Here is a 14,448-nt window from a genome sequence, read left to right as displayed (position 1 = left end):
GTCTGCAGGTGTGCTTCTCCACAGAGACTCCAGTTGGAGTGTGAAGAAAGATGCACTAAATGTGACACTGGTGTCATCTCTTCTCACACAAGGAGATCGTTGCTTCTCCCTCATCTCAGCTTTGAGCATCGTTAGCACTGTATAATTAAAGTTGACAAAGCCGGGTGATCAGAGCTGCCTCGCCAGGGGCTCCAAGACAGACTGCATCAGGAGCTGAAACTGCTCTATTTGGAAGGCAATTTTATCACTGTGACTTGAGCAATACACAGTGTTGTATGCAACGAAACATCATTTCCAGAGGTTTATGAAATCATCTGGGAACCAGTTGGCTGCATTCATAGCAAGCTAATTGTTCCCTGAGATATTAAAAGAATATGAGAACCCAGCCTGCAAAATGAGCATGTGCTTTCTGTTTACAAGGCTGCCACCTAACGGCAAACACTGTATTGCTTTGAGCAGAGGACCCTTGCTATTCTCTGGCAGTCACATGTTTGAGCCAATCCATTTATTTTTTCAGCTGACCTCAAAAGCAGATTCAAAGGAAATAGAGCATGTTTTAATACTGGCGCTTTCATTCTGTGTAGAAAAAAAAGGTTTCAAGTATTTTAAACAGTAAGGGAGAAATAAGTGGAAAGGTCTGTTTTTTCTTCCTCTCATTTCGCTCGTTTTATTTTATGAAGAAATTAGGAATGTTTTATGAAGTCAAAAGAGAACAAATAAGTAATGAACCCTACAGTCATTTTCTTCTATTTTTCCATCTCCCCATTTATTCATTGACTACAGAAAGCATGAATCAACCCCCACCCCCCCCCAACCCATGATGCTCCAGTAACCGGTGGGTTGTTGTTTATTAAGAAACAAGATCTTTGATAAGCAACAAGCTAATTAAAAATGAAGCATATATTTAAATACATATTGTTCAGTTAAAGAGCAGATGGGTGCACTGCCGTCATGAATATCACAATTCATTTATCGCTTCACATTTTTCTCTACAGCTGTGGTCATTTTTAATCATGTAATTCTTTCGTCTCTTATCTATGCTCAAGCTCTTTAATAGTATTAAGACCATGCAAATGAATTATGCATTCAACCCCGGCACTGCTATTTTTCCTTTCTAGTTTTCTAAAGTGTTCTTTGATAACCTGCTCAAACCAAACTGTTCATGTTGATAGTAGCCATTCAGATCTGATGTGTGTTTGAGTCCATGCATGATGAGACTAATTTGTTCAGAATTGACTTTTGCCACAAATTCCAATGATGAAGAGATTGAGAAAAGTAAAGCTTCCTACAGACCATTAAATATTTTTTTTCTGTGGTTTATTGTTTAAACATGTAATATTAATACTTAAACATACTGTACATTTGTCATTTTGAAAATGAGATTTAGTCAGAGGTGTAAAGAGTACCTGAAAAATTACTTCACTAAAAATTACAACAACTTGACAACAGCTTGAGTAAAAGTCTTAGAATATGTGATTTTAACAGTACAGTTTTTACTCATACTGAATATTGGCTCAAAGATGCACTAGTCAATGAGACTTGCCAGTGAAAATCAAGAAAGAGTTAACTTGTGAGGACACCCGCACGTTTATTTTCTAAAACCAAACTACAACTGAACACCTCAAAAAACAAAAACATAAAAAATCTGAACAAAACAACACTAAAATAGCCTTGTTGTCAAGTTTGGGGGAGTAAGGGCAGAACGCACAAGATATAGTACTTTCAATTCCCTGTAGTTGGTGATATCACTTCTTTAAAAGCAAAAATAAACTGCTGCAGAAAAAGCTAGGGGCCATGCAAAATGTAATATGTAATTGCAACATAGACATCATATAGGTCTGTCGTGGTACTTGCAAAGCTCATTACAAATGTAGTGAAGTAAAGAGTAAATGTTGCTATTATCTATGATTCTCAGTAAAACTACAAAGTAGCAAAAAATACACTCAAGTACAGTAATTAATTACATATATTGAAATACTTTACACCTCTGGATTCAGTTTTTATTTTCTTGCACTAAAATAGAAATTGAGAAAATTCACCAGCTTATAAATTCCTACAGGGCATGAAGCCATATTTTTTCTTATAATAAAATATGATTATGAATAATAAATTATAACAAAATTCATGCATTTGTCATCATAAAAATGCGATTATTTAGTTAAATATTAAAGATATCTTACTATCCCTAAAGCAATGTTTTTAACAAAAATATTAATGTCATTAATTAAAAATAGTGCTAGTATAAATATTAGTAATTTGGTCATTATCTCTCAATTATCTCTGCACCCACCCCGCAGGGATCTGTGTATTGATCAGTGCGCGCATGTGTATGTGTCAGTGAAAGCTTGTTTCAGAGTGTCCATACCTGGGACAACTATGGGTTTGTAGTGTATGTAGTGCAGGTCTTGAGGTGGAATGATGTGGTCATGCATGTCCACATCTGAGTGTCTAACCCAGGCTTTCCTCTCTGCCACTATGCTCAGACAAAGCCTCTTTCTCTTTGCACTGCCTTCACGGCCTGATGATCACTGGGCTTCTACCCATCTAAATGAGCCTTTGTGTGTGTGCGCATGAGCATATGACCGTGCAGGAACATTAATATTGTGTGCACATATAATCCTTGCTCAAATAAGTGCCCAGTAAAAGATGGATTCAGTCTGTAATCATTAACACAGGGGCTTACACACAACAATGAAGGCGAAATGCGTAAATCCACCAATTTATTTAATTCATCGGTCTGAATCACTGTGTGTATGTGTGTGTGTGTGTGGGGGTTAAACTAAAAGAAATGTGTTTTTCTTTATAATTCTAATTAGGTAGCAAAATGATCCTATCGTCCTCTGCCGTTCTCATCTCTAAAAAAACACACTGAATAGATTCCAGCGAGGTGTGGGGATGCGGATGATGTAATGCAAGCCATCTATGTGGCTTCTTCCTCCTGAACAAAGGCGGGCTCTTATCAGTTTGGTAAACCCGCAGAATGGATTAGCTGTGCATGGCTTGAGCCTGCATTAGCTCTTTTCCGTAAACCATCTCAAGGAGTTTCACTCTGCTTCAGATTCCTGGCACTCAGCACTTTCCCAGGCTACAAGCACGAGAGGTTTTCACACCAAATTCAGTCAATGCTATTGTCAGAGTACAGCTCAATATTACAAATCCATTCAGAAATGCCCACACATGCTTATGCAATGTTTCCTTCTAGATATAATTTATATCTATGAGAAACAGTCTACTAAATATTTTCTTTTAGCTTATTGCAGCACATAGTGATATACAGTACAGCATGGTGCAGATCCCCATCTACGCATTGTCCACCAACCCCCTCTAGTGGTGTAGTGGAAGACTGCAAGATTTTGAAAGTATGCTGTAAGATTAAGAACGACAATGTTCAGAATGGAATACTAACATACTATTTACTGAAATCCAAATAAGCATTTTATAAATGCACAATAACCATTTTAAAATGTTTTTATGGAATGTGGTGTATTCTGTGCAGTAGGCAGTTACACAGCACACTAGTATCCAGTTCTGGAAATAGCCCCTTTCTAAGGGTCACTGAAATTCCATTTTAATTCAACGTGATTCACATCTGATGTGAGTATGAATCAAATGAACATATGCATGTTTATTTTTCACAGTTTATATATTCAATACCATTTTCTAAAAATACAATAATCATCAAACTGCCTGATGTTTGTTGGAATACCATATATAATAGCAGTGCATGTGCTCTCATCCATTGATGAGATTTTCTGGGTTTCCCTACAGTAGCTGTAAAGAAGGAGAGGCGATAGACTCACGGTCATTGCAGAGCGGCCCTCCAAATGATGTCATGCTGCAGTCGCAACTGAACCCCTCCCACTGCTGCAGACACACGCCCTGATTGGAGCAGGAATCCTCTTGACAGGTAGTGCTGGGACCTAAAGAGACCGATGACAGAGTAGTGTAGAGAGAGAGAGAGAAAAACAGAAAAAAAGGTATATAAATTAATAGGCCCCTTACGACATAGAAATCATAAAAGTGAAAAGCTTTTATTGCAGCAGAAACAGGCACACAGAACCATCCCATCTGCTCACTCCCCTATTAAAAAACATCAAAACAACAACAACAACAACAACTACAAGTGAGGAGAAAAGCTTCTGTTTAACTAAATATTAATCTTTCTCAGACGCACATTAGGGATCTCAATTGGGTGAAGAAAATAATTTATAAATAAATTAAAGATGCACATTAATGTGTTACATTTAATTGTAACTACTGTACAAGAAAAAGAAATGTATAAATCTTTTCCATTTCAGTGCGATTTTATATAGCATTATGAATGTGCTTATTTTAGATTATATTGTGTCATTATCTTAAATTCATGAACCCCGGCATTCACCAAAAGGTACACTCAATAAATTGTAGTTTATGTTGTGCTAGCTGCATCTGACACAATGGACCGAGTATGTAGCACATGTGATAAAGAAATTACTGCATGAGTTCTAAAAAGTACATTTGATAATTGCTGCATATGTGTAGTAAGAATACAGACTAGACACACTATATACAGTATATATGTTGGCAATGACCTATGATGACAGCTACAGCACTGTTTCCCACCATTAACAAATTTGATACAATGTCCAATGGGTGCACACCTGGCATATTCACAAATACTACATTTACGGACAAACTACTAATCTGACATACTGCTTTTCGCATGTTATATTAATAAGAAAGTGGCCATTTTAGGATGTACTTTTAGACGTACACTGACACCTAGTGGCTTTGAAGTACACTTCTGCTCATAATTTTGGGTCAGTAAGATTTTAAATATTTAATAAGAGTCCCTTATGCTTACCAAGGCTACATTTATTTAATAAAAATACAGTAAAAGTAGTAATACAGTAAAAGTAGTAATACTGCAAAATATTAAAACCTTAAGATAACCATTTTCTATTTGAATACATTTTAAAATGTAATTCATTCCTTTGATGGCAAAGCTGACTTTTTTTTGCCATTACTCAGGTTTTCAGCATCACATGAGGCTTCATAAATTATTCTAATATTCTAATTTGGTGTTGAAGAAACATTTATTTATTTATTAATATTATCATTGTTAAAGAAAATATGCTTATTATTGTATATATTATTAATTATTAAAACTGCTTTTTAAACCTCTTTATTAAACTGCTTAATATTTGTGTAAATTATTATACGTTTTTCATGATTCTTCGATTAATATAAATGTTGTAACTTTTGACCAGTTTAATTCCACCTAAAAAACCCAAACTTTTGAACATGAGTGTAGCATTACTCAAACAGCAAATACCTGTAGTAAATGTCACAGTAAAAACATGCTATTTGCAGCAGGTCATGATTAACTTATTGAAATTATATAATAATAGGGAGGTTAGCAATCTCAGCATGTCTGCTGTCATGAGGCAAACTGCTCCATGTAAATTAAATCAGCTTCACTCTGAAAAAAAGAAGGTACAAAAGTTGTCATTGGGGTGATACCCTTTCAAAAGGCACACCTTTGTACCTTATGTAACCCAAAAAGATGCATATTAGTACCTTAAAGTTACATTTGAGTACCTTTTAAAAAGTACCTTTATTTCTGAGAGTGAAGTATTGAGTCTCAGGTGAGCACGATTTTTAAAAAGTACCACTTAAAACTTTTTTAACAAGGTAAAAAACAAATAAAAAAATACAGAGTGCACCTTAATCGGTCTCATTACTCAAGAAGACATTAAATGTGGACAGGTGACTTGATTAGTGCAATTCAAGCATTGCACCAGTGGCTGTGAGACTGAGTAGCATTGGCGGTAATGTGCAGTGTATTGGCTGCAGTAATAATACAGGCCCCCGTGTGATAATAACATCTGCTCCTAGTATTGCTGAGGTGGGTTTAAAGCAGCAGCACTCCCTGGGGACTTGGGGCTGTAAGATAAATGGGGGCCGTCTGGAACAGCTCATTTTGTGTTCGTCTACAGAAGCGAAGTGATGGGGCGACGGGCCAGGCATATTACAGCCTGCAGAAACACTTCTGTTCTCATTTCTCTCATTACTTCAGCCAGCATGTAAAACAGGCCCCTGGCCCTCAAACGCTCCCTCCTCTCCATCACTCAGCCATTTGGCCAATCAGTCGCACATTTGGGGCTTGGCCACTTGACTCGGAGGTGAAGCGAGTCTGGCAGAGAGAAGCAGGAGGAGGAGAGAGAGAGATGCTACGACAGCCGCCGGTACGATCCAGATGAGCTGCACTCTTCCTGTCTCACCTGATCTGTCTGAGCGAAGCTCATTTTAAGTCTCAGGCAGAGAAACAGAGGGTTGGCTCGCTCCCCTGATGAGCTTCTTTCAACTTCCAAAATATATCTGAGCGGAGTGATCTGCCTTCAAACTCATGGGAGAGATTCCCTAACCGCTTGGGAAATTCCATCTAGTTTTAAAGCCCTAATCGGGGGCTAAAGGCAATAGACTATTTCCATTGCATTTTGGTGTGGAAGGAGTTGAAACCACATGCAGTGGGTGGAGGGGGACACTGTCAGAAGAGGGAAGGAGGGGGGGGGGAGGGGCATGCCTCCAGTTAACAACAGAACAGATGTACGCTCCAATGAAAAGAGCAGTGACAGGTAAGTGAGGGTAAACTACAACACAGGACACTCTGAGACAGGTAAAAGCCGGGAGGCTGTAAATACAAGGAGTGCAGACGGTGCTTGTATTTACAGAGATGGAGTTATTAGACTGGCTTCCGGGCAAACGTGATCTACGACATCAGACGGTCACACTGGAGTAGGGGGACAGGGGGCATTGGTTAAGACACACATATGGCTATCTACCTTGCAAGTCAGCTTTCAGCAATGCAACTTTTGTCAGCCAAACGAAAAAGAAAAAACAAAACAAAACAAATAAGATGTTAGTAGAGGCACTGGAATGTCTGTGATTATAACAAATTAAGTTGTTAAAAATGTAAGGGAACAGAGAGAGGAAATGAAGAAAGCAGACAGAGACCCAGGGAAGAAGAGAGGTGGAGTTAGAGATGAGGAGAGAGAACAGGATCAGATGTGATAAAAGCCAGTAGCGTAGGTTTGGTTTGAACGGAAGCACCGTTTACAGCCATGATATCTCCCTGTAAATGTGATCCAATAATGACTTTATAAAATGTTGTAAGGTTTGTATGCTTTTGTACAGTTGTGGTTCTTAGCAAATATTAGCAGTTCTTTTACAGCTGAATATACTGATGGCCATATAAAAACAATGTGTCTGTGTATTTTGCCAAAAAAAAAGTTGCAATGTAAAAAACAGGATTTCTTTTAACATTAAACATATGGTTTTTGACTGTAGTTAGTAAGTCTCCATTCAGGTAAACATATTTATTATAATACTGTTCCATTGTTGTTGGTGTTGGGCTGTCTTTGTTCAGATGTGATACATTCTTATGCATTAGATCTCTTATGCTCACAGTAGTTGCATTTATTTGATCCAAAATATATTATAAACAGCTATACTGTGAAATATTACAATTTTAAACAACTATAATTTATTTCTGTGATGGATTTTCAGCAGCCATAACTCCATTCTTTAGTGTCATGTGATCCTTCAAAAACCAATTTAATATGCGTTTTGCTGCACAATATCACTGTTAATAAATCACATGATTATTCTTTTAAATTAGTTTTCCCTTTTGGAACGATTGCACTGCATTCCGTTTTAATGCATTCGATTCATCTGTTAAGGACAAAAGACAAAATAGCATATTTATGGCACAGCTCTCGCAGCAGTCCTGTGGGCCATTCTGAGTTATGTTAGTAAACTGATGATTCGCTTTTATGATATCATCTTTATGAGCTTCAATGAAAAAAAGATTACTGTTAACTATTTTCACTAATGAACATAACCACTGAACATAACCACTTTCCTCTCATATATTCAGCTTCATCACTGTTACAGCTCGGTAAAAAACACAAGATGTCTTGGCAATGAGTAGGATTTGTCCATAGCATTCACCCCTAATTTACACCCCTGTTGCCAACAGTAGAACACAGAATCCTGAAACCGGTTAAAACTGGCCCAGCATGAAGAAAACACAAAACAGATGAAGAGAACAAGAAGCAGCAAGGATGAACAAGTGCATGAGAGGAAACAAGGATTGGAGAATGTAGTCATCAAGCGAGGGAACTCGCTAAGCCGACCTGGTGTATGTTTCCTTCATACCATTTTCCTCACCTTCGCATCCTCTCTCCACCTGGCCGGCGTTGGACAGTGCGTCTGACAGCAGGTCTGGCAAACGGCCGTTCAGGTCTACAGACGCCAAGCAGCCTTGGAAGCCCTCTTTAGAATGCACCAGCTTTGGCAAGTCCTTATACATCTCTTTGGCCACACCTCCCACATACAAATCACCTGTAGAGACAGGAAATATTATGCTCTGACTGACAATGTCTTTTCAATTCAACTATGTTGAGCATGAGATTTCAAATGCCCATAGAAAAGCTACACCACTGCCCCCTGCTGGTTCATTTTTTTGTTGCAATACACAACAATTTGAATGTCAATGTGAGGTAAAGAACACTAGCAGTAACATTAACAAGGACATTAATTTAGCAAATATGCATTAAATTGACATTTACATTGGTACAAATACTTTCCATTTCTAAAATATTACGATTTCAAAATTGGTAATAACAAGAAATGTTTCTTGAGCACAAAATAATTTCTGAAAGATCATGTGACACTGAAGACTAGTTATAGATGCAGAAAATGCTGCTTCAGTCACAATAATTTATAACAAATAATAGTTCACAATATTACTCTTTCTGATTAAAAATAAATAATTAAATAAAATTCTTACAGACCCAAAACTTTTAAATAGTAGCGTACACCCAATATAATGTAATATAATATAACGATAAATGTTTCGCAATTAATCACATGATTGCTGCAATTAATCGGATGACTGTCTGTGATAAATCACAATTAATCGCATTGTTGTGCACAAAACTAATAATGGCTGGCGAAAGTAGTGTATTGTGCATTTGTAACATTTGTAACCCTGGAGCACAAAACCAGACTTAAGTCTCTGGGGTATATTTGTAACAATAGCCAAAAATACACTGAATGGGTCAAAATTATCCATTTTTTATGCCAAAAGGCGATTTTCTCAGTATTTAGATTTCTTTGGACCCTCAGATTCCAGATTTTCAAATAGTTGTATCTCCGCCAAATATTGTCAGATCCTAATAAGCCATACATCAACAGAAAGCTTATTTATTCAGCATACAACATCGAAAAAATGACTCTTAAGATTGGTTTTGTGGTCCAGGGTCACATTTTGTTTGCAAACACTTTAAACAAATAATGTACTTTTTTACAGCTGTACTCCTTTTATATAGCAGCAGTTACAATATGTCTTGTAAATTTCTTGTAACTTATAACATCAATGTTATTCAATTAAATATAAAACAAGCTATTTGTCACTGCCAGGACATTAACGTTTTTATAGAAAATATTTTATAGTTTGTTATAGAAAAACTAGTTCTGCTCAGAGTCCAGATCCTCGATCATAACATTATAACAGGCATCTTCCGAGTAGAGACCTGCATGATCGCGGGACCCATCGCAGCAGAGTGTGGTGCGGGACAACACTTGATGGGCAGGTAGAGACCCGTGTGTGTGGGATACGGGAGAATAATTAGGGTGTGCTCACACTAGGCAATCTTAACCCACAAAGCCTGGTTTGTTTGACTAGTGTGATCACACTGTTTAGCAGTCAGAGATTATGAAGTCGTGATTACAAACTTGTTGCATTCTTTTCTGCTAAATATAACAGTGGACAGTGGTTTGTGAATGCTGATGCTTAGCCTAAGTAATTTAATCAGGTGCATCCACTCCTGTGACTCATGATTTGTCTTGTCAACAGACTTTCATAATAAAAAAACTGTGTTAATGCATGATAAAAATAAATCAATGAATGTGTTAACATGATAATAACGCGGTTACTTGCCCAGCCCTAAATATAATATAATATAAATTCTATTCAATTTTTGCATTAAGCAAACGCTTTTATCAAAAGCGACTTACAGTGCATTCAGGCAAACATTTTTTGCATAACATAACATAACATAACATAACATAACATAACATAACATAACATAACATAACATAACATAACATAACATAACATAACATCAGTTATGCTCTAATGATCAGTTCATATCATCCAGAGATCATTCTCATTTAGAAAACACCAAAAGTACCTTTCAGATCCAGGTTCTTGGCTCCCATGGTAGTCTGGGTGGTGATTTTAGTGTCTATTTTGACCGTATGGAGGTTGTTTGTATCTCGTGAGATCATCACATTGTGCCAGTGATTGTCATTCAGCGGTGTGTTGGAATTCCCTTTGATGAGATGAGCTCCATTTCCAAGGTCTGACACATAATGGAGATATCTGCATGCAAACGGTCATGAAGACAATTAGTGAAGGACTTATCAAATGTTCGATGCATTCCAATCAAACATGGTGGAGCTCACCCTTTAACCAGCTCTACTACTATGAAGTCGTTGCCATCTCCTCGGTTGTACAGGATGAGGCCATCTGGTGAAGTGGTCTTAAACTGGAAGAACAGGTGCATGGAGTAGTAGGCCTGAAGGGTGGGCAAAGTCACATAGCTAGAGCGAGACTTGAAGGTCACCGGGTCTGCCACGATGCTCTTGTAGCCGATCATGGCATTCAATTCGCAGTAGTCGATGTCGCCGTTCTTGCACAGGTCAATGTAGGACATGCCATTGAAGGACAAACCCTGCAGGTGTCCAATGAAGTTGGAGGGCACAGCGGGCATATAACGCTTCTCTGTAATGATGCCCGTTTCCACATTGTGGAACTCCAGCTGCGTATGGTCTCCAGTGATTTGACCTTACAGGGCGAATAATCGAAAACAGATTTAATGTAGAAAGGGGAGACTGTCAAACAGGCCCTGTCCCAAAATGGTGAGGTTATGCTGCATACAGTATAGACTGTCATGTAGTAGACAAACGGAACACCTTAAAGTTTTGTGGAATTCACGGGCATGACAATTTTTGCAAGACCGCATGTACACAAAGTAAAATATTTGGAACTGGGCTGCAATGTTGCCGAACGGGCCAAATTTTATTAAACATAGAAGACTAGATAAACCTAAAAGAATTAAGAGTTGGAGGAATGTTAGAAGGATTTTAGGAAATTTGAAGGAAAAAAGGTTAAGTTCACCTTTCTGCAATCCAGTGGGAAAGAAAATATATATAAAAAAAACCTCATTTAAAGCTTCCAAAGAGGAAGTTCTTTCACTCTAAAATCAGTAAGGTTATGCGAGTATAATGCATTCCCTCAGTGGTTTGGCCTCTGAATGCATCGGCATTAAGCGAAATACCAAGTCTATTTCAAAGTGTCGAATACACACCAGTAAGTTCAGCAAGAAAACTAAAGATGATTGTACTGCACTGTGGGAAAGAACTACCTTTTTCTTATGACGCTTCATTCCGTGGGCAAATTGCAAAAGGTGTTTTTGCCCTTGAGGAGCACTGAGGGAAGGCTATTGGAAGTGAGCCACCATATCTCTTCACAAAAGGCCCTTCCACAAAACCGTTAACAAAGAGTACATGCAATTACTTAAAGAAAATAATTATGGACATGTAATAATGTGTGGCTCGTCCCTGAGATTTATAAACACTGCAGGTGATTTATCTTACATGGGATTTTGAAAGGAGTCATGAAATGCATTTGAATTGGCTGCTCCAGCGGTTATAATGAAAATAAGTTTTGAACGATTTCTGTATGTAAAATAATCCCGATATTGACGTCAGATTGTTTACGCACTACTAAAAGGGACAGTGTGAAGTTAATCATTTAGTCCTTGCGATGTCATGTTTGTCCCGATTCCAAACTCATTTATCAAAAGAATAATTCATATTTTAAACTGGAGAGTTAGATTTTAGTTTTGAAACGTGCTGTATGTTATTTCAGAGTAAATATCTAGAACGGTTTGTTTCTATGTTTCATGACCCTGTTAATACTTTCACACACCCAATAACAATACAACAAAGAAATAATTTCTTATTTTATATAAGTAAATTTGTTTATATAAGTATTATATAATATAAAAGACTGGTGGTTTCATATTTTAAAATCAAAGTTTTTATATATTTATTAATTTATTTACTTACTTACACGGAAGCCTTGTTATACACCCAAAAATTATATCAACAAGGTTATCTTTACATATTTTATATTTGTATTTATAAAATGACACTAATATTCGAAGGTTTGGGGCAATTTTTTATTAATACTTATTACTGTTGTCTTTAAAAGAATTAAGCATCAAAACTGTCTTTAGTATTGATAATATTCTTATTATTTTTTCAGTAAAGACAGCATTTTAGAATGATTTCTAAAAGATCATATGCCACTGAAGACTGGAGTAATGTTTGTTAAAATAATTTGCCATCGTATGAATTAATTACATTTTAAAACATATTAAAAGATAATAGTATTTCAAAATGTTACTTTTTTTTTTACAGTATTTTTGTTTTTTTGTTTTTATCAGATCCCAAACGTTTGGATGGTAGGGACATACAAACCAACAGGAAATATTTTAATAATGTAAATTCAAAAACACATTTAAACTAGGTCACTATTAAACAGGTCAAATTTGAAGTTTTATTTGCCATTGTAATCTAAAATTTTGGTATGTTGTTAAGGTAACTTTCTAATTCAAAATAAAGCATTGATCACATTTATATTCATATAAGGTGAGACATTAACCTTCATCCTTCCAACTCCAACTTCAAGTGTTCTACACATCATAAGGCATAGGATGCTCACTTTCAAATTTGCATGTGTGTGATTGTGAGTCTTAAGATGGGAGAATGTGCTGTACCTTCAGAGGGCTGCAGGTCATCCACCGTTAGCTTCAGACTTTTGCCTCTTCTGATGACACGGACTGTGTGCCATTCGTTGTCATTCAAGTTCTGGCCAGCAAATATGGTCTCTGGACCTTTACCTATAACATGTCCCACACAGTGATTAACACAAAGAGCACAGAGAGAGAGAGAGAGAGAGAGAGAGAGTGATAGAGAGACAGAGGAAGAAAGGGGTTGTGAAACGGGATAAACTAAAAAGAGAGGTGACTGATATCCATGTAGAGAAAAAGAAGAAATAGCAGAGGAAATGATACTCTCACACATCGCATTCACACTACAGATTTATCTATGTCCTGTGGTTCATTTTATGATCTCTACAACAGCCCTGTTATGAATTCGGTCTTGCCGAATTATTACTATAGAGTGCAGTGAAAATAATGATCCCACCTCCACCACTAGATGGAGCCATGTAACTGTTTTCACAAAGGCCCTTCTTGAGGGACCGGTCTGCATCTGTGATGTCAGTCGAGATGTTCAGCTACATATGCGTCTCACGTTCTTACAATTCCTGAGTGGTTTAGGAAACGCATCCAAAAACCCATACAGACTGTAAACTCGATTCGAGAAAGCAATTTCTCGCCTGTAGAGCCTCCCCTTATCCCGTGTGCGTGTGCAGCGAGTTCGACGGGGGCCCCTGGACCTCCAGGCTCCAATCGAGCTCCCACTAGATGATCAGAGCGCGCGAAGAGGAGCCTGCAGGCTTTGTGATTTCAGCCGCTCTGCCTCTCTTTGACACGTCGTTGTCTCTCCTAATCAGTCAAACTGCTGCTAAGAGGGCAGCGTGTCATTGTCAGAGGCCCCTGAAGCCCATCTCACTTGATAACAGGTAAAAAGAGTCGCCATTAAAAAACTGCCAGGCTCCCAATCGATTTTCTATCCCTCCCTGCTCTCAATTATGAATCCAGATCGGCCGGCTATGAGCCAGCTCTAAAGGCAAGAAAAGCAGCAGCATGTAAGGTTTCAGACTATGCAACAGCGCCCCCTAAAGGAATCTTTGCAGATCTAAGATAAAGATCAACCCACCATTGAGAGGTAACACAAAGGGGCAGTACTGTTAAGCCTCCGGCGATATACAAGACATGACGTGATTGTTTTAGACCTCTGACCATCGCTGCAAAAGGATGCATGTGAAAAGGTGACAGCATGTGATTGGACAGCTGGAGAGACAGCTAGAGGTCCAGGGCTGCTATGCCTTTATTAGGAAGTTGTGTTCAGACAAACTCACAAGCAGCAAAGACAAAAAGCATCTCTCTCTGTCTAGGAGGGCGGCTCGTTGCCATGGAACTGGGGCAGATGGTTGCGTGTGTCTGGTCACTTTGATTCTCATCTCCCAGGGTGGAGAGAGAGGGCAGAGTTAAATAAGACAGAGGCGGGCAGGGGCTGGCTAGAGCACTCTGACAGGACAGGGCTAGCAAGACGCGCACACACAGACACGCACATCCAAAAGAGATGAGATATATTCATATCTAGCTCATCCAGCTAAGAACGATACCCATGTGAAACAAGTGCAGG

At 38.0% G+C, this 14,448-nt stretch overlaps 1 protein-coding gene across 18 annotated transcripts in view; it reads right to left on the bottom strand.

Moving 5' to 3' along the window:
• LOC113056121 (neurexin-1a-like) overlaps nucleotides 1–14,448 on the bottom strand; it is a 177,795-nt gene that overhangs the window by 56,906 nt on the left and 106,441 nt on the right. For 11 of the 18 annotated variants that reach the window (XM_026222639.1, XM_026222648.1, XM_026222646.1 and 8 more), the window contains 6 exons: nucleotides 12,894–13,016; nucleotides 10,513–10,894; nucleotides 10,239–10,429; nucleotides 8,212–8,385; nucleotides 6,825–6,851; nucleotides 3,801–3,920 (listed from right to left, as the gene is read on the bottom strand). In XM_026222639.1, coding sequence (XP_026078424.1) covers nucleotides 3,801–3,920; nucleotides 6,825–6,851; nucleotides 8,212–8,385; nucleotides 10,239–10,429; nucleotides 10,513–10,894; nucleotides 12,894–13,016 — 1,017 coding nt within the window. Of the gene's footprint in view, nucleotides 1–3,800; nucleotides 3,921–6,824; nucleotides 6,852–8,199; nucleotides 8,386–10,238; nucleotides 10,430–10,512; nucleotides 10,895–12,893; nucleotides 13,017–14,448 lie in introns of all 18 variants that reach the window. The other 7 variants (XM_026222655.1, XM_026222656.1, XM_026222651.1 and 4 more) reach the window with 2 other exon arrangements.

This window comes from Carassius auratus, chromosome 37 (assembly GCF_003368295.1).
Source record: "Carassius auratus strain Wakin chromosome 37, ASM336829v1, whole genome shotgun sequence".
Lineage (NCBI taxonomy): Eukaryota > Metazoa > Chordata > Actinopteri > Cypriniformes > Cyprinidae > Carassius > Carassius auratus.
This window is presented reverse-complemented; position numbering and strand designations above follow the sequence as displayed.